The 25,450-nt window shown below is 39.8% G+C and overlaps 1 protein-coding gene across 1 annotated transcript in view; it reads left to right on the top strand.

Moving 5' to 3' along the window:
- The first annotated feature begins 11,763 nt into the window (after window positions 1-11,763).
- The window catches only part of zmp:0000001082 (integrin alpha-D), a 37,223-nt gene continuing 23,536 nt past the window's right edge, over window positions 11,764-25,450 (top strand). Inside the window, exons 1-4 of the mRNA XM_066660304.1 lie at window positions 11,764-11,853; window positions 22,161-22,278; window positions 24,550-24,647; window positions 25,137-25,201. Coding sequence (XP_066516401.1) covers window positions 11,808-11,853; window positions 22,161-22,278; window positions 24,550-24,647; window positions 25,137-25,201 — 327 coding nt within the window. The 5' untranslated portion in view covers window positions 11,764-11,807. The remainder of the gene's footprint in view (window positions 11,854-22,160; window positions 22,279-24,549; window positions 24,648-25,136; window positions 25,202-25,450) is intronic.

Below are 25,450 nucleotides of genomic sequence, written 5' to 3'. Positions count from 1 at the left end.
GGCGGTTCCCTTTAGGACCAATAAAGACTTAGATTAGTGTAGCTTAGCTTCTCTTGTTTTGGCTTATCTGTAGGTGTGAGATGTCCTTTCTGAAGCAGTCACACTTCGAACTAAGTCTAGTCTCAAGCCGTTTTCACATATGGACTCCTTACATTCTTTGTCTGGGATTTTCTGCGTCAGGTGTGTTCTCACAACTGGAAATGTTCTAGGCAAGGAGCAGTCCCTGTGAGGAACAGCAGGATAATACGAAACATTCCTGGCTCACACAGGAGCCACTTGGACATTACCCAGAAGGGTACCAGGGGCAGGCAGAATAAAGTCTGGGTAATGTTCACACTCCTGCCAGCTAAAGTCCAGAACATTTCTAGGATACAGTGCATGTGTGAAAGGGCCTTCAGGCTCATCTGGGCCCATCTTTACTGAATTCTCTCATAACTAAAATCATCATAACATCAGAATATTTTACCACCACGAGTAAAAAAAAATATTTATCAAAGCCATCAGGATTAATTCCATGTTAAAATACATAAATCTCTGCCACATGCAGACCACCAGGTGTCAGTATTACAGCTGTGTCATTACGTGAAGGAAAGAATTCAATGGAGAAGAATAATGATGGATCCTCTGAAAGAGAGGGAGTGTTCAGTGTGATGCTCGCTTTACCATATAGTTTTGTGTGAAGATGATTTTGTAAACCTTAGCCCTGGACATTTCCAGGTTCAGTGGTAGCAATTCATGTATCTAGAAACTGAAAGAGTACTTACAGCTGGGAAGATGACATTTACAGGTGAAAGTATAAGTGATCATAAATAAATGAGCAAAGTAAAATGATTAAAGTTGCAATAAATAGACAGACAGATTCATAGATAATGTGATGTGATGTGGTGGGTGAGTTATGTGACAGAGTAAGTGGCGGAAGTGGTGGAAAGCCCCTTTGACAATGCACTAAAGGCTACAGGAAGAGTAACTATTCTAGAGTGAGTCTGTGGTTGAACAGAAAATGCTTAGTGGGATTCATATGTAACCTCATACTATCTTTTCAGATCATCAGATCCTCACAGCAACGCCTGACCTCCAACCTCCAGCACTGAAGCAGCTGAAGATCAGGTCCCAGTGAGAGGATCCCAGTACTATTACCTGGAGGGTGGGGGGTCCTGCTTTTCCTGTGGATCTTAGGTTCAGAACATGGCTATGAGGATTTAATGGCATTCTGTCACTCAAGCTTCAGTGAGGTGATGCTTAGATTTAGCTGATGATTCAGAACCTTAAACAGTAAGTAACCCTAACCCAGAAGTTTTAGACCCAGCTTCACCATTCCAGACCCCCACAGGCTTTAGACACCTCTTGCTGAAGCTGGGCATTGGGTGCATTCTGAGGGGTGTGTGCACATCTTTACACAGATGTTTATCTGTTTACACAAACACTGCCAAGGGAACAACTATCTCACTAACCGTTCTCAAGTAGACAACCTGTGTGACTGATACTGCTACCATGGAAACAAAATGTATCTACTGTTACTTTTCATGGATAGGAGTTTTAGCTTTGTTACTGTTGCTATGTAGAGTATTAGCCATGGAAATACATTCTATATCAGTTGATTTTGCCATGGAATTAACTTTTATGTCTGATACCTTTGCTAAAGAATTTTCTATCAGTTACCACTGGGGTGGAAACCACTTTTATTATTGCTATTGTTGCTAACACATACCTTTGCCATGGAAACACCTTTTATCTCTGGTTAAATTGCCATGGAGCAGACCTGTATCTCTTTTATAGTTGTCGTGGAGCAGACCTGTATCTCTTTTATAGTTGTCGTGGAGCAGACCTGTATCTCTTTTATAGTTGCAGTAGAGCAGACCTGTATCTCTTTTATAGTTGCTGTGGAGCAGGCCTGTGTCTCTTTTATAGTTGCCATGGAGCAGGCCTGTGTCTCTTTTATAGTTGCCATGGAGCAGACCTATATCTCTTTTATAGTTGCCATGGAGCAGACCTGTATCTCTTTTATAGTTGCCGTGGAGCAGGCCTGTATCTCTTTTATAGTTGCTGTGGAGCAGGCCTGTGTCTCTTTTATCGTTGCCGTGGAGCAGGCCTGTGTCTCTTTTATAGTTGCTGTGGAGCAGACCTGTATCTCTTTTATAGTTGCCGTGGAGCAGACCTGTATCTCTTTTGTAGTTGCGTTGGAGCAGACCTGTATCTCTTTTATAGTTGCCATGGAGCAGGCCTGTATCTCTTTTATAGTTGCCATGGAGCAGACCTGTATCTCTTTTATAGTTGCAGTGGAGCAGGCCTGTATCTCTTTTATAGTTGCCATGGAGCAGACCTGTATCTCTTTTATAGTTGCCATGGAGCAGGCCTGTATCTCTTTTATAGTTGCCATGGAGCAGACCTGTATCTCTTTTATAGTTGCAGTGGAAAAGACATGTATCTCTTTTATAGTTGCCATGGAGCAGGCCTGTATCTCTTTTATAGATGCCATGGAGCAGACCTGTATCTCTTTTATAGTTGCCGTGGAGCAGACCTGTATCTCTTTTATAGTTGCCATGGAGCAGGCCTGTATCTCTTTTATAGTTGCCGTGGAAAAGACATGTATCTCTTTTATAGTTGCCATGGAGCAGGCCTGTATCTCTTTTATAGTTGCCGTGGAGCAGGCCTGTATCTCTTTTATAGTTGCCATGGAGCAGGCCTGTATCTCTTTTATAGTTGCCGTGGAGCAGACCTGTATCTCTTTTATAGTTGCCGTGGAGCAGACCTGTATCTCTTTTATAGTTGCCGTGGAGCAGACCTGTATCTCTGTTATAGTTGCCGTGAAGCAGACCTGTATCTCTCTTATACTTGCCATGGAGCAGGCCTCTATTTTGGTTAACACTGCCATGGAGACAAGCTCCTCCTCGACCACTGTTGTTGAAGGTGGAAGGACTTGCCCCAAATTTTCTGGTTCCTCAGCTATCAGTCTTACAGCAAAAACAAAACTCGTTTACACCTCAAACCCACACACTGGAGCGCTGATGTTCTCACAGCTCGAGACGGCGCTACAGCAGTCTGTCATCAGAGGCACCCCCGCTTCTGCAGTTTAATACACTCACTATTTATTTACTCAGAACAACACACCCATGTTTACATATTCAACCAACAAAAAGCCTGTGTTGTTTGTGTTTGTTTTTGTTTCTGAACACTATGAATCCCATTCAGAGATGCACCACACTGTAATTCTGTGCCTGACTCTTACAGCCTTGGTTGACTGGATACAATGAGGTACCAACACTGTAATAAAAACATGTCTGTAAATGCTGTTATACCTTGTTACCTTTATTAGTGTCAGTGTGTGTTAGAGCTCTTCATCCACTGCACTGTAGAGAGAACACAAATAAAGATGTCAATATATGCACTGGATTATAATCATTCATTATTTCATTCATTCATTCATTCATACTATGTAAGTAAGTGTAAGGTAGGAATACGCCCTGGACAGATCACCACACACTCTCTCACACACTCACACCTGTGGACAGTTTCACACACTCACCCAGTCACTTTAACCCTCACACCTGTGGACAGTTTCACACATTCACCCAGTCACTCACTCCCTCACACCTCTGGACCAGTGGCGGATGCTGGTCTTTCAAGGAGGGGGAGCTCAATTTCGGCCTACATCATAAAATGTGTCGGTTTATTTATACATAAATTCTACCCTCCGTTCCTTTTTAAGAAAATGATCTGTGACCCTGTCGTACCAACAAGGCGTCTTTTCCAGGGACTTGACTAGTGTCCTCTCAATGGCCAGCAGAGCTAGGCTGCTTAAACGGCCTTGACCCATGTGAAGTGTGTCCGCCTGTGCTCCCACGGACCTTTACACCAAAGGGTCGCTGATTCACTCATTTCGCTGTCAATCAAAAAGGGATTCAGCCTCAGACAGATCATCCAATCATCATGCAGAAGCTGAGCGTCCGGGCCAGCCGAGGCCAGCCCACTGCCCCATAGACCCCCAGAGACGCTGAGCGTCCGATGGGCGGGACAAAGCCCAGCATTTATCCAATGACTCGTCTTGTTTCGCTGCACTTAGCTGCTTCGCTATTGAACTCTGTGGACGCTCAGCGTGCTCACAGTTTAAATCACTGTGAAGGGAATTATTGAGAGGAAAGCCGCGACTTTACCAGTGATAAGAAGCAGATTCTGAACAAAAGTTGAGCGCGTTGTAGTGCATATTTATTCAATGACATTTACACAAAACAGTATATATTTGATCACTTATTTTTTTTTGATATTTTAGGAGAAGCTGAGCTTCCCTTGCAGTCTTAGAGCAATCGCCACTACTCTGGACAGTTTAACACATTTACCCAGTCACTTTCACACTCACCTTGTCATGCACACACTCACACCTGGGGACGGTTTCACAAACTCACCCAGTCACTCACACAGTCACTGACATAAAATATATAGTGACCATGAGTGAATCTGGGTGGAGAATAATCCATATGTGAGTGGTCACAATGTTTCTGGAGTCATGAGGGTGTTTCATCTAAATAAAAAGCTGAAACCCAGCTTATCTATTTATTTTAATGTTATGCAAAACTGACAAAGCAATGTCAAGTAGTGTTTGACCATATTCCAGGAGACTCACAACACAGTTTACAGAGTGTTCGCCAGAATAGGGTTTAATCTGGATTAGGACATATCAACATCATCAGTGTTCATTTCACACAGAAACATTGCACAACTCACTGTTACACCATCCCCATCACTCCTGAGTGTGTGCTATCATACTTCCTCTTTCACATTTGTGAATACTGTTCAGTATATTCAGCTAAGTAAGAACACCAGCCTCTGGTGCATTTCAGTCTCTGGGGTCACACACACACACACACATGCACACACACACTGGGCGTAAAGAGTGTTAGGCTGAATTGTTTGGGCTGAGTTAAATTTAATCCATTCATTTTTTTTAGATATCACACATATTAAAATACTACATTTTAATAAATAACAATGAGGCTAGAAATTATCAAATCAACAAACAGTAAGTACTGAGTGAAAAGGTATCAGCTGAAGTTTTTGCTAATACTTTTTTATTCAAATTAACCTATGGTTTATCTTTCAGATTTAGACAAAACAAACATTTTCACATGAATAATCTCTCTTCAGGTTTATACAGGTTTAGTATCTTATTCTTTAACATTTAAAATGATCTGAATGGACTACATATTCTTAATTCTTAAAATATATTGTCACAGCTGTTCACAGTGTTACTCCTTTCACAGATGAATATTTATTTTCTGAATTTACTCTCATAGTGTGATATGATGAATGTATATTAATTTCTAATAAGAAATTTGACATTCTGAGATTTGATTGTAATGCCCAGACTTTAGCTGGTTTTCAGAGACATCTCCAAGCCACATAAGCCCAGATGGAATGTGAGATTACCCAGAGCAGAGTTGTAAAAGGGCCCTAGGGTCAAGAGAAGAATCTTTTGGGAGACACTCCCAAGGATCAGTTTATGCTCTGTGTAAAACTGCTTCATTAAGAACTTCTCAAACTATAGAATTAGACCTTAATTCCCATTTATTTAAACAGTTTGAAGTTACATATGTGTACCACTGTGTGAAATGAATTCCATTTAGACAATCAAAACGGGTGGAATTAAAACACATTTGCATATGTTTTAAATCACTGTTTTATATGAATGTATGTAGAACCAAGCCACATACTCTGTGTGATATTTGGTTAAGAATTATATAAAACATGATTTTTCTTAATGATATTACTTTGTGTTAACATAAAACCTTTTATAATGCAAAAGTATGATTCAGAATCATGGGATATTCATTCAACAGTCTGGACAAGTCTTTGTCTTGTCAAGTGTCATAAATTTTATGTGATGTCACTACCAAGGTACAGGAAATCAAGAGCAAGAGATGCTCCAATCCTCAACCCCTGAGGACCAATCAGGTATTCAAGGTGGGTTTTCTAAACTCTGGTTAAAAACCCAGTGGCGCGAAATGACACACAATTTTTTTTAGAATATTTAGAGAGAGAGAAAGTAGAAGCCCTTCCTTCTTCAGTTCACTTCATGACATGAAAATGACTCAGGCTGGAGAGAGAAATGACTGTGGCTTTTTCTGAAAAACATATCTCTCTTGCTTCCAGCAGACAATGCTTGAGCCCTGGCTCTCTCTAGAGCTCTCCAGCTCTCTGTAAAGACAGACTCTCTTATGGCTCTCTTAAACAGTCTTGGGCCCAAGCATTGTCCAGATAGAACAGAAGTTCTATTTAAATTGTATCTCTAGTAGAAAACTATACTTTAAGAAAAGCTATAGTTTAAGTCCAGCAAAATTCAATGCCACCCAGAGCAGGAAGGAGACCTCAGACCTCTGACCCTCAAAGTGATGACAAGAGCTTCAGGATCAGCGACGGAGATGACCACACGCAGAATGTCCTTCTGAGAAAAAGGCCCATGAGGGACCTGCATGGACGTGTCTCTCACAAGGCAGCAGATCAGCAATGACGGAGAATTCCCAGAGACCTTCAGAATGCCACCAGCTCCGACGGAGGTGTTGTCGTGTCTCTGAAAAGGGGGAGAAAAGGAACGCCAGCGGCTGCAGTGCTACAAGGCCTGCGGCTGCATTGCTCCAGGAAGCCGCACCAGAAAACACCGCGATTCAGTGACATGCTCCCAGCTATCTCCAGTCCATCTCTCGGGATACATAAGGTCACATGGTTTAATTTTTTTCATGGCTCAGGAGTGGTGCTGAATGCTTGCTGGGATAAACAATAGCCTTTCTAGAATTTAGGGTAATTATCTTAGAGAAATTCCCTCATATATTAATCTCCCTGTTCCCTCATGTATCACTGTAATCCATTTCATTATATGAATGTATAATCAATATTCATTATTTGATATTACAATTAAATTAAAATCAGTTGTGTGATAAAACCAATCCTTGGTTTGTGTGTGCACCTTTCTTGTACAAAAACATTATTTCTAGTTCAGTTTCAATTTCGGAGCCAAGAACCTACAGCAGGTCAATGAGCATAATTCACTAATAATATTTAATTCTAGCTAATTCTGCTATTTAATATGTAAAGTCATCTAACATGATGACCTACATGTCCAAGCTAAAATTGGACAGGTAAAAACACTACATATTATTTAATGGTTCCCAAACATGGAGCTTAACAAAATGAATTAAATAATTAATTATCAATTAAATAATAATTACTTATTATTCACTCCGCTATGTAGTATTTATGCTGCCGCAACGCTGGGCATAACTATTTCCACTACGCTCTTACTCTTGTTTTACAGTTTTTCTCAGTTGCCAAGACACATTTCTTGAAACCATGCATCCATTTCTCCAAACAGTAAACACAAAACCCAGTTCATACACTAAATTCACAAAACCTCTGACTCTTCCTGCAAAACCAAACTATTGCCTCAAAACAGTCCAAGCAGTGCTCAAAACCAAACAATGTTGTTATCAGGTCTCGAGTCAATCACAATGATAAACAGCACTGAACAGTCATTACACACAACACCAAAAATAAAAACAAAGTGATCAGATCATGAAGCTGTAGAAATAATCTTTATTGTCCAAAAGGGAAAATGCAGTTTCAAAACAAAACTCTTGTTTAACAAAAATTAGTATTTATGTACTGTGTAAAAAAAAAAAAAAAAAAAAAAAAATATATATATATATATATATATATATATATATATTATAACAGAAGTGCATACAGTATCTACTCTAGTGCAGCATTATGTCGATGTGCTGGGTCAGACCACAAGACTTCATCTATATCACAGGCCACATTCTCCCTTGCCAGGCAGCATGGGAAATAACTCCTAGTATGCCGGATCCATGTTTGTCCTGCATCCACCCCTATGTCATTACAGGCCAGTTCCATGGACTGCAAGACATTTTCCCTGGTTTAGGGTTGCTGGTCATAAACTTTCCAACATCATGAAGAGAAGAACTCTTCTGTTGGGTTGAGGAAATGGGAGAATGGTGGAAGAAAAACATTTAGGAAATATTGGTTGATACTGAACCATTGTCTGACCTGAACGGGACGGTGAAAACTCACATTGTCCTACACAATGAAAGACAGGATGTCCTGACTGGTCATGTTCCTGCTGCTCACACCCTAACACAATATCTCAAGATCACTCATAAAAGCCAAGAGATGTTGAGTGTTGTATGGCCCTGATGTGGCATGATGATGGAGAACCCCATGATTGCTGATGGAAGCACATAACATGACATTGCCACCACGCTGGCCAGGGACTGCAGCAATGGCTCACTGGCCAATCACGTTCCTGCCTCTCCTCCTCCTTTTGGCGAGATTGGACCCAGCTTCATCCATATAAATGTATTCATGTGGATGGTCTGAGGAATCCAGGTGAAACATTCTCTGCTGTATTTCACGCAGTATGATTACACTTGTCTTTGAGGGACCATGTCAACAATGAGGGTTCAATATAGACATCCACTCCCGATGTGGTAGTCTTGCGATTCTACAAAAGAACATTGCGTTACAAAATATTACATGCAGCACTAAGCCTACAAATGTCTTAGGAAAATCATGTAATGAAAACCATTTTTACAGATCTGAACTGAGTCATACTGTAAACATATACGAAATCCATCCATCCATTATCTGTAACCGCTTATCCAATTTAGGGTCGCGGGGGGTCCAGCGCCTACCTGGAATCATCGGGCGCAAGGCGGGAATACACCCTGGAGGGGACGCCAGTCCTTCACAGGGCAACACAGACATTCACTCACACCTACGGACACTTTCGAGTCGCCAGTCCACCTGCAACGTGTGTTTTTGGACTGTGGGAGGAAACCGGAGCCATATACGAAATGAATAAAGCAATTACCTGTTCTCCTCTCTGAATGTTCGGACTATGGTGGACACTGTGAATCTACTCAGGTTGGGCTGAACTCGAAGTCTTGCTTTCCTCATAGTCAATCCATGGACAAGACGTGGTCAATGATGGTAGTCCATATTTCATCATTCTTCGTCTCATCCCTCCTCTTCTTCCACCTCTTCTACCTCTTCCCCTTACTCTGCCTCTCTGTTTCTATCCACAGTGAAACTTCTACGACCGGGACCCTTGTACTGGCTTATATTGGTTTCTTCACATCATTTGTCATATGTGGGGCGGCACGGTGGCGCAGCAGGTAGTGTCGCAGTCACACAGCTCCAGGGGCCTGGAGGTTGTGGGTTCGATTCCCGCTCCAGGTGACTGTCTGTGAGGAGTTGGTGTGTTCTCCCCGTGTCCGCGTGGGTTTCCTCCGGGTGCTCCGGTTTCCTCCCACAGTCCAAAAAACACACGTTGCAGGTGGATTGGCGACTCGAAAGTGTCCGTGAATGTGTGTGTGTCTGTGTTGCCCTGTGAAGGACTGGCGTCCCCTCCAGGGTGTATTCCCGCCTTGCGCTCAATGATTCCAGGTAGGCTCTGGACCCCCCGCGACCCTACAATTGGATAAGCGGTTACAGATAATGGATGGATGGATTTGTCATATGTGTGATCAATTTAGAATGGCCGTGTTTACGTTGTGAAACTGGTTTCACTTTTGCTACCTGTGCATAGCATTATGCAACCCAAGTGCATCACAGTGCAAAATGTGTTTTAGTGGGTGAAAATACGTTTGAAAATTGTGTCTTAATAGATGAAAAGTGCTTAAGGTTCTGCCAAAAGGGTGACCCTGTTGTGACTAACTAGGTGAAATGTGCTTATGGTTCTGCCAAATGGGTGACAATTTCAATAAATTGGTTTAGTGTGGAATCAGATATGTGCCAAAAAGAATCGCACAAAATTTTTATCTCAAAAGTAAAACTTATAATTTGCAAACAAAAGATCCAGCTCTGACCTTTGTGCTCCATGATTTTTGTGCGTGAGCTCTGAGTTCGGTGCTTGCTCTGAGTTTTGTGCACGTGCTCTCTGAGTTTTGTGCACGTGCTCTCTGAGTTTTGTAAGCCTGATCCCCGAGTTTTGCAGCGGTTTTGGCACAAAGCTCTCGCGTGGGCGGGACTTCTCAGAGGTGCCTTTCCATTGGCTAATGAGTGTTTGAATGACAACTCAGTGTCCAAGGCATTCGTTGCAGCTCAGCAGCGGAGAGACAGGAAAGATTTCAACATTAAAGAGTTAGTAAATTTGCACAAACACGAATTCTCTCTGTACTTTACTGTTTTAAAACGATGAAATACCTGCAAACTCCGACACTCAATGTAGATATTGAGGTAATGTTCAGTCTAAAACGAAACATTCAAACCTGTTTTTCTCTCGTTACCAGATACTGATCTGAGGTTAAATGCACACCGATGTCTGTTTACTCCGCGTGAAACAGGACAAATGAGCGTTTATTTGTTTGTTTGTAAATGATTATTCATGAGTGCTTGAGCCTCTGTTCAGAAACCTATCGTGTACTAACAGTGGGTCTTCGCTTTTCCATAATGGCTGTTAGACGGTTTAAATGCTCCAATTTTATTTTAAAGATCACAGTTAATCTGTTTTTAACAAATGCCTTATGTGCATTTTGTTACAGGAGGTCTCAGAGAAAAGAGAAACATCACAGACAAGAGTGTTCCTGCTCCTTTAATGACTACAAATTTAATAAAGTTGTATCAAACTGTCATTTTTGGATTTTGAGAGGAAATGTGAATGATTAATAAATCATTAATCATTATTAACAATAATTAATTATTAATAATACCGATGATTATTAATACTAATATTGATAAACAAGAACTCAAAATGTTCTAACAGTATAGTGTTCAAGCAAAAAGAACTATCTGTTTAAATATTATGAAAGAGGAAATTAATTAAATATCAGCGTTATTCAGCAACGTAAATGCTCATATGCGTTACATTCAAACGCGGAGTCTCAAAGCCGAATACAGACGCTTGCTGCACTCAGAGTCGTGAACAATATTCAGGGAACTGAGTTGTCACTCAAAAACTCATTAGCCAATGGGAAGGCACATCTGAGAAGTCCCGCCCACGCGAGAGCTTTGTGCCAAAACTGCTCGCAAAACTCAGGGATCAGGCGCAGAACTCAGATAGCACGCGCAGAAAACTCCGAGCTCAGAAGTCATGGAGCACAAAGAGCTGGATATTTTGTTTGCAAGTTATAAGTTTTACGTTTGAGATAATTTTTTGTGCGATTCTTTCTGGCACAAATCTGAGTCCATGGTTTAGGACACTAAGAATTTTTGTTTCAGACCACAGAGTTTTGTGTTTTAACACCACACTGATCATGTCCAAGCCCAGAATATTTTAGTCCCTGACTGTATCCAGGGTCTGTTTGAGTTTAGGAAGTTTTACAGTTTTTCTCAATATAATCACCCAGATCAGACTTTTAAATCCTGTATATTAGGGTATTATTCAGTGATTTGCGTCTACAAATTAGGTTTTAAAAATTAGGTTTCTGTTTTAAAGATTGAGGTTTTAGGGTTAGGCTGTTAAGTTTAGGTTGTAGCGGTTAGGTTTAGGTTTAAGGGATTTGTGTTTAAAAAAAAAGGAAAAAAGTTGGAGAATAATAAAGATGGATTTAGGAACAACATAAATTTTGTCATTGAACTGTATGTTCATATATAACTTTGGTTCTCTTGCTTTCTCTTTTTAGCAGTTGTAGAAACTCAGCAAAAGCATAGTGTCAACAAGGCTTGAGTGAACAGAGAGGGAGGAGGAAAGGGTAGGTGGAGTGTGTGTGTGTGTGTGTGTGAGAGAGAGAGAGAGAGAGAGGAGAGACAGTGAGAGAGGAGACCCAGGGCAGAGAGATCAGAGAGGAGCAGGGGTGGAGATGGAGAGGTTGGAGGTTGTGGTGCTCCTGCTGTTTGCAGCATGTGGTAAGAATTAATTTATTCTCTGTGTTGCTTGTTTTACTCAGAAATTGGAGTTGTTTAATTTAAAGTATAGCTTTAATGAGCATCTGTCTCTGTGAACAATGTGGAGTGTGGAGTGTGTGGAGGGTGTAGAGTGTGCAAAGGGCATAGAGTGCCTAGAAGGTGTAGAGGGTGTAGTGTGTGTGTAGCTGGTGTAGAGTATGTGTAGAGGGTGTAGTGGGTATGTAGAGGGTATAGAAAATGTAGACAGTCTGTAGGGTGTAGCGTTTGTGTAGAGGATATAGACTGTGCGTAGAAGGTATAGACACTATGTGTAGTGTGTGAATGTGTGAAGGTGTAGAGTGTGTATTTGTGAAAAAGCCACTTCCTGATCTAACTGCTGATACGTTAACACACTACTTGTTTTTCTCATCTCCTCATTAGCTCGATCTTATTCACCCCTTGACTCTCTGACATCAAAACTCTCACAGATTCACAGTGCTGCACACATTATCTGACCATACAGTTCCACCTTAAATGCTAACTACCTGAAGTTAAATGCAGTTGCTTTCTCAAACAGAATGTAGATTACACAATAAAACTGAAACAACACAGAACCAGCAGTAGAAGCAAATAATCAAGGACAGTGTGTGTCTTAGAGTTCATACATTATTTAATGATCTTCTACTCTGTTAAAAGATCTACTTTCTAATACAACAGAAAAATCTGGCACAGCTGCACATGAGCTAAAAGAGACCATCATCAACTCCTCATAGTAATGTTCCAAAATCTAGAGTTAAATCTTCCCTGGAGAGTGGAGTCTGCTACTACAAGAAAGAGGAACACACTGATTAACGCCCTTTACTTTTGAAAAATGAAATAATGACCACAGCTGGAAAGTCATTTCTCTTTATGTGAGAGTTGCTGATATTTATTTGAGATTCATTGGTGTTTATGTGAGAGTCATTGGTGTTTATGTGATAGTCACTGGTGTTTATCTGAGAGGCATTGGTGTTTATGTGAGAGTCATTGTTTTTATGTGATAGTCGCTGGTGTTTATGTGACAGTCATTGGTGTTTATGTGAGAGTCACTTGTGTTTATGTGTGAGTCATTGGTGTTTATGTGACAGTCACTGGTGTTTTTGTGAGTCATTGGTGTTTATCTAAGAGTCATTGGTGTTTATCTAAGAGTCATTGGTGTTTATGTGAGAGTCATTGGTGTTTATGTAAGACTCATTGGTGTTTATGTGAAAGTCATTAGTGTTTATGTGAGAGTCGTTAGTGTTTATGTGAGAGTCGTTAATGTCTATTGTGCGAGTCACTGGTGTTTATGTGAGAGTCACTGGTATTTATGTGAGAGTCATTGGTGTTTATGTGAGAGTCACTGGTGTTTGTGTGAGAGTCATTAGTGTTTATGTAAGAGTCGTTAGTATTAATTGTGAGAGTAGTTGGTGTTTATGTCAGAGTCATTGTTGTTTATGTGACAGTCATTGGTTTTTATGTGATAGTCGCTAGTGTTTGTATGAGAGTCATTTGTGTTTATGTGAGAGTCATTGGTGTTTATGAGAGAGTCACTTGTGTTTATGTGAGAGTCGTTGGTGTTTATGTGACAGTCACTGGTGTTTATGTGAGAGTAATTGGTGTATATGTCAGAGTCACTGGTGTATATGTGAGAATCATTGATGTTTATGTGAGAGTCACTGGTGTTTATGTGAGAGTCATTGGTGTTTATGTCAGAGTCATTGGTGTTTATGTGAGAGTCATTGGTGTTTATGTGATAGTCACGGGTGTTTCCGTGAGAGTCATTGGTGTTTATGTCAGAGTCACTGGTGTATATGTGAGAGTCATTGGTGTTTATGTCAGAGTCACTGGTGTTTATGTCAGAGTGACTGGTATATATGTGAGAATCATTGATGTTTATGTGAGAGTCACTGGTGTTTATGTGAGAGTCCTTTGTGTTTATGTGAGAGTCCTTGGTGTTTATGTCGACGTCATTGGTGTTTATGTGATAGCCGCTGGTGTTTATGTGAGAGGCACTGATATTTATTTGAGATTCATTGGTTTTTATGTGATAGTCACTGGTGTTTATGCGAGAGCCATTGGTGTTTATGTTAGAGTCACTTGTGATTATGTGAGAGTCATTGGTGTTTATGTCAGAGTCACTGGTGTTTATGTGAGAGGCATTGGTGTTTATGTGAGAGTAATTGTTTTTTATGTGATTGTCGCTGGTGTTTATGTGTGAGTCATTGGTGTTTATGTGAGAGTCGTTGGTGTTTATGTGAGAGTCGTTGGTGTTTATGTGAGAGTAACTTGTGTTTATGTGAGAGTCATTGGTGTTTATGTGACAGTCATTGGTTTTTATGTGATAGTCGCTAGGGTCATATGAGAGTCATTGGTGTTTATGTGAGAGTCACTTGTGTTAATGTGAGAGTCATTGGTGTTTATGTGAAAGTCACTGGTGTTTATGTGAGAGTCATTGGTGTTTATGTCAGAGTCATTGGTGTTTATGTGAGAGTCATTGGTGTTTATGTGATAGTCACGGGTGTTTCTGTGAGAGTCATTGGTGTTTATGTCAGAGTCACTGGTGTATATGTGAGAGTCATTGGTGTTTATGTCAGAGTCACTGGTGTATATGTGAGAATCATTTATGTTTATATGAGAGTCACTGGTGTTTATGTGAGAGTCCTTGGTGTTTATGTGAGAATCCTTGGTGTTTATGTCAAAGTCATTGGTGTTTATGTGAGAGTCACTGATATTTATTTGAGATTAATTGGTTTTTATGTGATAGTCACTGGTGTTAATGTGAGAGTCATTGGTGTTTATGTTAGAGTCACTTGTGTTTATGTGAGAGTCATTGGTGTTTATGTGACACTCACTGGTGTTTATGTGAGTGATTGGTGTTTATGTCAGAGTCTATGGTGTTTATGTGAAAGTCGCTGATATTTATTTGAGATTCATTGGTGATGTTAGAGTCACTTGTGTTTATATGAGAGGCATTGGTGTTTATGTGAGAGTAATTGTTTTTTATGTGATCGTCGCTGGTGTTTATGTGTGAGTCATTGGTGTTTATGTGTGAGTCGTTGGTGTTTATGTGAGAGTCGTTGGTGTTTATGTGAAAGTCATTGGTGTTTATATGATAGTCATGGATGTTTATGTGAGAGTCATTAGTGTTCATTTTGCGAGTCACTGGTGTTTATGTGAGAGTCATTAGTGTTTATGTAAGAGTCATTAGTGTTAATTGTGATAGTCGCTAGTGTTTATATGAGAGTCATTGGTGTTTATGTGAGAGTCATTGGTGTTTATGTGAGAGTCACTTGTGTTTATGTGAGAGTCATTGGTGTTTATGTGAGAGTCACTGGTGTTTATGTGAAAGTCATTGGTGTTTATGTGAGAGTCATTGGTGTTTATTTGAGAGTCATTGGTATTATTTGAGAGTCATTGGTGTTTATGTGAGAGTCACTGGTGTTTATGTGAGAGTCATTGGTGTTTATGTGAAAGTCATTGGTGTTTATGTGAGAGTCATTGGTGTTTATGTGAGAGTCATTGGTGTTTATGTGAGAGTCACTGGTGTTTATGTGAAAGTCATTGGTGTTTATGTGAGAGTCATTGGTGTTTATGTGAAAGTCATTGGTGTTCATGTGATAGTCACTGGTTTTTATATAAGAGTCATTGGCGTTTATGTGAGAGTCGTTAGTGTTTATGTGGTAGTCATTGGTGTTCATGTGAGAGTTATTAGTCTTTATGTGAGAGTCATTGGTGTTTATGTGAGAGTCATTAGTGTTCATGTGAGTGTTACTGGGGTTTATGTGAGAGTCACTGGTGTTTATGTGAGAGTCACTGGTGTTTATGTAAGAGTCATTAGTGTTTATGTCAGAGTCACTGGTGTTTATGTGAGAGTTATTAGTGTTTATGTGAGAGTCATTGGTGTTTATATGAGAGATATTAGTGTTCATGTGATAGTTATTAATGTTTATGTGAGTGTCATTGAGTCATTAGTGTTTATGTTAGAGTCATTAGTGTTCATTTGAGAGTCATTGGTGTTCATGTGAGAGTTATTAGTCTTTATGGGAGAGTCATTGGTGTTTATGTGATAGTCACTGGTGTTTATCTGAGAGTCATTGGTGTTTATGTGACACTCACTGGTGTTTATGTGAGTGATTGGTGTTTATGTCAGAGTCTATGGTGTTTATGTGAAAGTCGCTGATATTTATTTGAGATTCATTGGTGATGTTAGAGTCACTTGTGTTTATATGAGAGGCATTGGTGTTTATGTGAGAGTAATTGTTTTTTATGTGATCGTCGCTGGTGTTTATGTGTGAGTCATTGGTGTTTATGTGTGAGTCGTTGGTGTTTATGTGAGAGTCGTTGGTGTTTATGTGAAAGTCATTGGTGTTTATATGATAGTCATGGATGTTTATGTGAGAGTCATTAGTGTTCATTTTGCGAGTCACTGGTGTTTATGTGAGAGTCATTAGTGTTTATGTAAGAGTCATTAGTGTTAATTGTGATAGTCGCTAGTGTTTATATGAGAGTCATTGGTGGTTATGTGAGAGTCATTGGTGTTTATTTGAGAGTCATTGGTATTATTTGAGAGTCATTGGTGTTTATGTGAGAGTCACTGGTGTTTATGTGAGAGTCATTGGTGTTTATGTGAAAGTCATTGGTGTTTATGTGAGAGTCATTGGTGTTTATGTTAGAGTCATTGGTGTTTATGTGAGAGTCACTGGTGTTTATGTGAAAGTCATTGGTGTTTATGTGAGAGTCATTGGTGTTTATGTGAAAGTCATTGGTGTTCATGTGATAGTCACTGGTTTTTATATAAGAGTCATTGGTGTTTATGTGAGAGTCGTTAGTGATTATGTGGTAGTCATTGGTGTTCATGTGAGAGTTATTAGTCATTATGGGAGAGTCATTGGTGTTTATGTGATAGTCAGTGGTGTTTATGTGAGAGTCAGTAGTGTTTATATGAGAGTCATTGGTGTTTATGTGAGAGTCGTTAGTGTTTATGTGAGAGTCACTGGTATTTATGTGAGAGTCATTGGTGTTTATGTGAGAGTCATTAGTGTTCATGTGAGTGTTACTGGGGTTTATGTGAGAGTCGTTAGTGTTTATGTGAGAGTCACTGGTGTTTATGTGAGAGTCACTGGTGTTTATGTGAAAGTCATTAGTCTTTATGTGAAAGTCATTGTTGTTTATGTGAGAGTCACTGGTGTTTATGTGAGAGTCACTGGTGTTTATGTAAGAGTCATTAGTGTTTATGTCAGAGTCACTGGTGTTTATGTGAGAGTTATTAGTGTTTATGTGAGAGTCATTGGTGTTTATATGAGAGATATTAGTGTTCATGTGATAGTTATTAATGTTTATGTGAGTGTCATTGAGTCATTAGTGTTTATGTTAGAGTCATTAGTGTTCATTTGAGAGTCATTGGTGTTCATGTGAGAGTTATTAGTCTTTATGGGAGAGTCATTGGTGTTTATGTGATAGTCACTGGTGTTTATGTGAGAGTCAGTAGTGTTTATATGAGAGTCATTGGTGTTTATGTGAGAGTCGTTAGTGTTTATGTGAGAGTCTGGTATTTATGTGAGAGTCATTGGTGTTTATGTGAGAGTCATTAGTGTTCATTTGAGAGTCATTGGTGTTTATGTGAGAGTCATTAGTGTTCATGTAAGTGTTACTGGGGTTTATGTGAGAGTCGTTAGTGTTTATGTGAGAGTCATTGGTGTTTATGTGAGAGTCATTGGTGTTTATGTCAGAGTCACTGGTGTATATGTGAGAATCATTGATGTTTATGTGAGAGTCACTGGTGTTTATGTGAGAGTCATTGGTGTTTATGTGCGAGTCACTGGTGTTCATGTTTGCGTCACTGGTGTTCGTGTTTGAGTCATTGGTGTAAGCAGTAGAACTAAGGGGTTAGAGCTAAAGACTAAGGGGTTAGTGAGTAGATGTTTGACATTAGGGTTTAGAGATAAAACATTAGGGGTTAATAATTATACAAATTAGAGTTTGGACTGGGACTCTGGGGTTAGGGTTTGGAATCAAATACATGAAAATATATAGAGATTACAGATTAAAAGTTACACATTAGAGGTTAGGGTTTAGACAGTAGGGTTTATGGATTACAAACTAGGGTCAGGGTTTCGAGATTAGACACTAGGAAAGTGGTTTCCCAGACAGGGATTTAGCCTGGTTCTGGACTACACAACTATTTGAATTGTGATTTTTCATTGAAAGAAGGATTTAGTCTTAATCCTTGTCTGGGAAAATCTTAAAGGTATGGATTATGGATTAGACTGTGGGATTAGGCTTCAGAAATAAGCATTTGTATAAGAGATAAGTGTTTAGGGATTACTCATAAGGAATTAGTGTAGTATATTCATATATGAATGAATGAATGAATGAATGAATTAATTAATTAATTAATTAATGCTATATACAGTGTGCACAGTGAAATGAAACAATGTCCCTCGAGGACAAAGCACTACATAAAACAGCTCACACAGGAAAATGTGCACAACAATACAAGACATAGAACATTAATGCAGGAAAATAACATTCATTCATTCATTGTCTGTAACCCTTATCCAGTTCAGGGCAATGGTGGGTCCAGAATCTCTGGGCACAAGGTAAAAACACACCCTGGAGGGGGCACCAGTACTTCACAAGGCGACACACACTCACACATTCATTCACACACTCAATACCTACGGACACTTTTGAGTCTCCAATCCACCTATCAACGTGTATTTTAGAGCATGGGAGGAAACCTGAGCACCTGGAGGAAACCCATGCGGACACAGGGAGAACACACCACACTCCTCATAGACATTTACCCGGAGCGAGGCTTGAACCCACAACCTCCAGGTCCCTGGAGCTGTGACAGATACACTACCTGCTGCTCCACTGTGCTACCCACAGGAAAATAACAATAAACTATATATTTTAGATGGTGGAGACTTTGACTTTGAGGGAAGAATTTGACCAGTCATAGCACGCATTTTGGGTGATGTAAGAGAGATAAAATGCAGTGATGTGGAAGGGGAACAGATATGTTAACATTGTATGCTGGTGTAAAATCTGTACACTAAATAGCAGAGTGCTGTGATGTTTTTTAAATGAAAATGATTTTCATTTCAGTACATTTTCAGAAATAAGCTGTTGCAAAGGCACAGGATTTGAGGAACTGAATACTGTGTGAGGGGTGTGTATTTGTGTGTGTGTGTGTGAGTTTGTGAGAGGGGTGTGTGTGCTGATTGCTGTGCTGATGCAGTGTGTGGTGTAAAAATTTCAATGATAGAGGGGAAAGGGACACTGATGATTATGGGAAGCCGTGCAGGAAACCAATATAGATACTACTAAACCATTATATAATTCACTATAAAACCAATGTATATACCCACAAACCAATATATACAAATCAATATATATAGTAGTAAACCAATGTATATACCAACAAACCGATATACACAAACCAATATATATGTTAGAAAACCAATGTATGTACAGATAATCCGATATATATACCCACAAACCAATATATATATATATATATATATATATATATATATATATATATATATATATATATATATATATATATTCCCACAAACCAATATATATATATTAATATATATATATAAACAAACCAATATATGTGCTCAAAAACCACTGTGGATTGATGGTTTGTATATATTGGTTTGTGGACACATATATTGGTTTGTATGTATTGGTTTGTGGGCATATAAAAGAACTCAGTAAAAGTCCTGGAGATGAAACGGGGTGACTGAAACCAACACAACTTTAACATCTACAGTTACTATAGAATAAGGTACAGATATAATCACTAATTAAATGTACAGTCTCAATGTTCCACTGAGGGCAACACTACAGTGTCAGCAAAAGGTACCACCACAGTGAGAGTTTTTCTGACAGTGTAGGAATTAGACCTTAGGAGTTAGTAGTTGGGGATTAGACAGCAGAGACAATGATTTAAGGGTTAGATTGTGGAAATAGGCATGAGGGTCAGAGACTAATATTAAAGATTATTTTGTGTCAGATTTTATCATTTAAAGATATGTGAACCCTGAAAATTTAGCAGTGAAGGTTGCAAGGTGAGGAGTGCACAGTTAGGTGTACAGACTGAGGAGAGATCAGTGAGTGGACAGTGCCTCAAATTAGACACCACTGTGACTCAGTGGTGTTAAAGTGTGTGTGTTTATATGTAAGAGTGTGAAGGTGGGTGCTGATGGTAAGCAGCAGTAAATATATGCACAAATAAGTTCACCGCACCCAGTTTTAACCACACATATAACACACACACACACAAAACACACAAAGTCTTTTTTTACAGAGTGTCCTCAGCTGAAGCTGAACTGCTGGGTGTCTCAGTCCTTGTGATCACTTGAACCCCATTCTGCAGCAGAAGCAGCGCGTTGGTCATGTCATGTGTTAACACTCGTTTGTTAAAGAGCAGAAGCCGCAGCGGCCCTTCTGTTGGCTGCGTGGAGTCCACGAGCTGTAGCCAGACAGAACACCAGAACTGTGCGCCAACAAATCCTACAATCCACTCAGCTGCTGCAGTTCAACCTCCAGGAGGCTACATCCATTAGGACTAATTGACCAATGACCACTGGGCTTTCTAGGAATGGCCAGTCAGAATAATCACGCCATCCATCAAACACGGACAAGGCTTGGCTGGTGATTAAGACAGTGATATCACCAATAAACACAACAGTAGAATCATGTTTACTTTCCTTCCATGTAAAAACTATGAGCAGATGTTGTAAAGGACATGTGTCAGCTGGGCCCCGGGGGACGTGAGGGTGGGGGTGTGAGGGGAGCTCCAACAGTTCTCCATGTAACAGCCACACTTCTCAAAAATGACTTAAACGGCAACAGCTGGGGGGAGAGGGACATCCCACAACCAAAAGTGAGAGAGAGAGAGAGAGAGAGAGACTACTGGCTAAGGCTGGCTGGGGCATCACCAGTCTAACAACACATCAGAGATCAGAGTGCTGTGTGTACGTCTGTGTGTGTGTGTGTGTGTGTGTGTTTGTGTGTGTGTGTGTGTGTGTGAGAGAGAGAGAGAGAGAGAGAGAGAGAGAGAGAGAGAGCTCTTTAGAGGAACTGAACCAAAAACTTTACTTTTAGCCTCATGTTGCAAAGAAAACATTACTCCCACACTTCCTGTTCCTCGTCTGGTGTTGCATTTCCTCCTGATATTTCACAACACACACACACACACACACACACACACACACACAGCCATGGCCTAAATTATTGAATGGGTGGGTTTGGCTGATAGGCCCTTAAGCAAAACACCCACCACCAACTGCCAAGAGGGAATGGCTGCCCTCTTGAGTGTGTATGTGTGTCTGTGTGTTTACAGACCCAGGTTTGTGTGTGTGTGTGTGTGTTAAATAAGGATTAGTTTTTTCATTGTAAATTGTCTGCTATTTTTCTGCTGCCTGTCTGAACTTTGTGTGATGATTGCTGTGTGTTTGATGTTCCTGTGCTTTGTGTTTTTTTGTGTGTGTCTGATGTTTGTCTGCTGTGTGTCTGATGTTCCTGTGCTTTGTGTTGTCTTTGTGTGTGTCTGATGTTTGTGTGCTGTATGTCTGATGTTTGTCTGCTGTTTGTCAGATGTTCCTGTGCTGTGTGTTGTCTTTGTGTGTGTCTGATGTTTGTATGCTGCGTGTCTGATGTTCCTGTGCTCTGTGTTGTCTTTGTGTGTGTCTGATGTTTGTATGCTGCGTGTCTGATGTTCCTGTGCTCTGTGTTGTCTTTGTGTGTGTCTGATGTTTGTATGCTGCGTGTCTGATGTTCCTGTGCTCTGTGTTGTCTTTGTGTGTGTCTGATGTTTGTATGCTGCGTGTCTGATGTTCCTGTGCTCTGTGTTGTCTTTGTGTGTGTCTGATGTTTGTGTGCTGTATGTCTGATGTTTGTCTGCTGTTTGTCTGATGTTCCTGTGCTCTGTGTTGTCTTTGTGTGTGTCTGATGTTTGTATGCTGCGTGTCTGATGTTCCTGTGCTGTGTGTTGTCTTTGTGTGTGTCTGATGTTTGTCTACTTTCTGGAAGTTAACTCTGGGAAATAAATATAAAATGCTGTCAGTGATACATTTAACCAGTTCCATTATATAATTCCATCATTCCATTATATCAGTACTTCCAGTGTGGTATAAATAATCACCAACCCTGTTGAAGTCTGCTCTGTAAATAATTAAAAAATCTATATTTAACCATCTTTCTTCCTCCCTCTGTTCTCTCTCTCTCTCTCTCTCTCTCTCTCTCTCTCTCTCTCTCTCTCTCTCTCTCTCTCTCTCTCTCTCGCTCAGTGTCTGACGGGTTTAACGTTGATGTGCAAAATGCTGAAAAGTTCTTTGGAAGTGAAGCGGATTTTTTTGGTTTTCGAGTTCATCAGTATCTCTCCAACCCACAAACACAGCAAACACAGTAAGTACACACTAAACCACACACACAGTGACAACATATTTAATGTAAAACACACACACACACACACACACACACACACACACACACACACACACACAAACACACACAATAGTATTTGTGTTTTAATACATGTTTTTATTGTAATATAAACATAATTACATATTAATTAATTTGTGTCTTAGTATATAATTACTAACTTATGTATTAAGTAAGGGATTTGTGTTGTAAGACGTCAATGATTTTGTCATAATATTTTAGTGATATGGGTCGCATAAATGTGTGATCTATTTAAAATGAGTAATGTGTTTTAATATTAATAAGGTACAGTAATATAGTGCCTTTCACAAACCTAAGGACGTTTCATATAGTCTCAAAAAAAGTTATGATTAATCCAGAGAAGAAGAAAAAAGAAAAGACAGGAGTTAAAATATCTGAGAATGTGTGAGTGACTATACAGAGAAATGAGATCTAAGAGATAAACAGGAGTGAGACCATGAAGAAACTTAAAGGTTAGAAGAAGAAATTTGAACTTGACCTTAGCCTCAACAGGAAGCAGGTGGAGCTGCTGAAGATCTGGAGTGATATGAGCCCTGCGTTTGGTGGAATCAGAACTCTGGCTGCTGAGTTTTGGGTACACTGAAGACGATTAATCAGTTTAACTGGAAGACCAATACGGGAAAAGATAAAAGCGTAAACATGCAATGTTACGCAGATGGTAAAATCCAGTTTTGGTGACTGACTTAACATGGGGCTCAAACATAAGTTTTGAGTTGAACAGGAGCTGGCTTGATAGCAACACCATCAATATTAACAGGAAAGTTTGGTATATGAGAAAGAAAAGATTTCTGACAAGTATAACTTCAGTTTTATCAGCATTACGTTTAAAAAATTGTTATGTAACCAAAGGTTTTAAATCTGCAAAACATAAGACATGATATAGATTTGAATATCATCAGCATAGCAGTGGAATTTAAAATCATGCTTATGAATGATCAGAGTGGAGTATTGTAAATGATGAAGAGAAGAGGTCTGAGAATAGATCCCTGGGGTACACCGTGATCTACCGGGGCCATATGAGATTGATGAGAACCCAGAGTAATGTACTGATGACTAAGAAGGGTATGATTGTAGCCACTGACAGGCTAGGCCAGTTAGGACAATAAATGACAGTCTAGAAATGAGCAGGCTGTTATTAATGGTGCCAAAGGCAGCTGTTAGATCTAATAGAATCAAGATTTTGGTAAAACCGACAGCTATCTATAGACAGCAGTAAGTCATTCACGACTCTTTCCAGGGCAGTCTCAGTACTGTGTTGGGAGCAAAAGCCAGACTGAAAAGGCTCATATAAATTATTAGAGGACAGAAGGTCATGCAACTGAGATGATGATTTTAGCCAGAAAAGGAAGGTCAGAAATAGGCCTGAAGTTTACCAATAGGGAGGGATCTAGACCCGGTTTCTTTAATATAGTGGTGAATGCAGCTGCTTTGAGAGGAGGAGGAGGAACAGAGCCTGATGAGTAGGACAGATTAATCAGATGAGCTATGAAAGGAGACTTAACAGAAAACACACACTTTAGAACAGCAGTAGGAGCTGGGTCTAGATCAGACGAACAAAATGATGATTTAGAAATAAGCTCAGAGATGGTAGAAGCATCAGAAACCAAGAGGCAATTATCAGGTGATAAGGAGACTTTAGTAGGTGAAAGGACAGAGTGTGTAGGTAGTGTTTTAGTAAATAATTGATTCATTAAATCAGTGAATTGTTTAGTAATTAATTTGTGATTTTGTTGTGATAAATGAGGGCGGCAAAGTGGAGCAGCAGTCTCTGTCAGAGCTCCAGGATCCTGGAGGTTGTGGGTTCAAGCCTCGCTCCAGGTGACTGTCTGTGAGGAGTTTGGTATGTTCTCCCTGTGTCCGCGTGGGTTTCCTCCGGGTGCTCCAGTTTCCTCCCACGCTCGAAAAACACACGTTGATAGGTGGATTGATGACTCAAAAGTGTCTATAGGTATGACTGTGTGAGTGAATGTGTGTGTGTGTGTACTTAGCCACTGGAATACTTCACTTTGTGCCAGTCCCAAAGCCCAGATAAATGGGGAGGGTTGTGTCAGGACAGGCGACCGGTGTAAAACTCCATGTACTCAATACGTAAAAAATCCATATTCTTTTTGTTTGTATTTTTTTTACTGGTGCCACATACATGGTGGTATAGATTAAGTCTTTAGTGTGATAGTAATGTTGAATTGATTAATTTGTGTATTTTATCTCTGTCAGGATACTCGTTAGTGCTCCATTAACAGCAAACAAATCAGGAGCCATTTACAATTGTTTACCAAGCACAACCAAATGCAGCCTGATAAACGTTCAGCAAGGTAAACACACACCCGTCTAATACCACCTTAAAATGAATAACATTACTACCAATTTAAAAGTTAGACACATGACTCTAACGGTCTCGTTTTAAAGCATTAATGGGTGAACTTCTCTGGGTGTTATTGTGAACTAATGTCTTTGTGAAAACAGCATTGCTCACAATAACTTAACAATAATCTGCACTGTGCTACACAGCAGCTGTCAGTACGTCACACATTCAGCCATGGTCTAGTACTTTAAAATATGCAAATGATGCAGTACAGCCCTGTGCTAATGTAGTGAGACTATGCTGTTAGCTTTTAGCTAAAGTGGATACATGATTCTCAAGTTTATATTATAAATCAAATTTATAAACAATTCAGTAACCAATTATCAAACTTACTTTATTTTTACAATCTAAATTATAGTATTATGTGTTTAAGTTAATTCATTAAAATAAAAGTCCTACATTAGTATATATAAATGTGTCTCATGTTATTGGTGCTCAGACCCAGGCGCTCAGTTCTTTGGGATGTCGATGGCAGTGAAAAACTTCCCTTCAGCTGCTGTCACTGTAAGTAACTGTGTGACTAAATACATTTTTAAGAGTTTAACTCTAAAACCCTTTAATTATTCATTTTATAATTTGGAATTTCATGTTGCTTTTCTTGATGGCATATTTATTGATGATTTGTTTCTGATCCTCAGTGAGACACTAGGAAGGAAATGTGTCCTTAATTACCCACAAATCTGCAGCTGTATGATCAGTGAGGGCCAAAAGGGCATTAAGAACAGTAATAATGTGTGTGTGTGTGTGTGTGTG

This window comes from Hoplias malabaricus, chromosome 2 (genome assembly GCF_029633855.1).
Source record: "Hoplias malabaricus isolate fHopMal1 chromosome 2, fHopMal1.hap1, whole genome shotgun sequence".
Classification (NCBI taxonomy): domain Eukaryota; kingdom Metazoa; phylum Chordata; class Actinopteri; order Characiformes; family Erythrinidae; genus Hoplias; species Hoplias malabaricus.
This window is presented reverse-complemented; position numbering and strand designations above follow the sequence as displayed.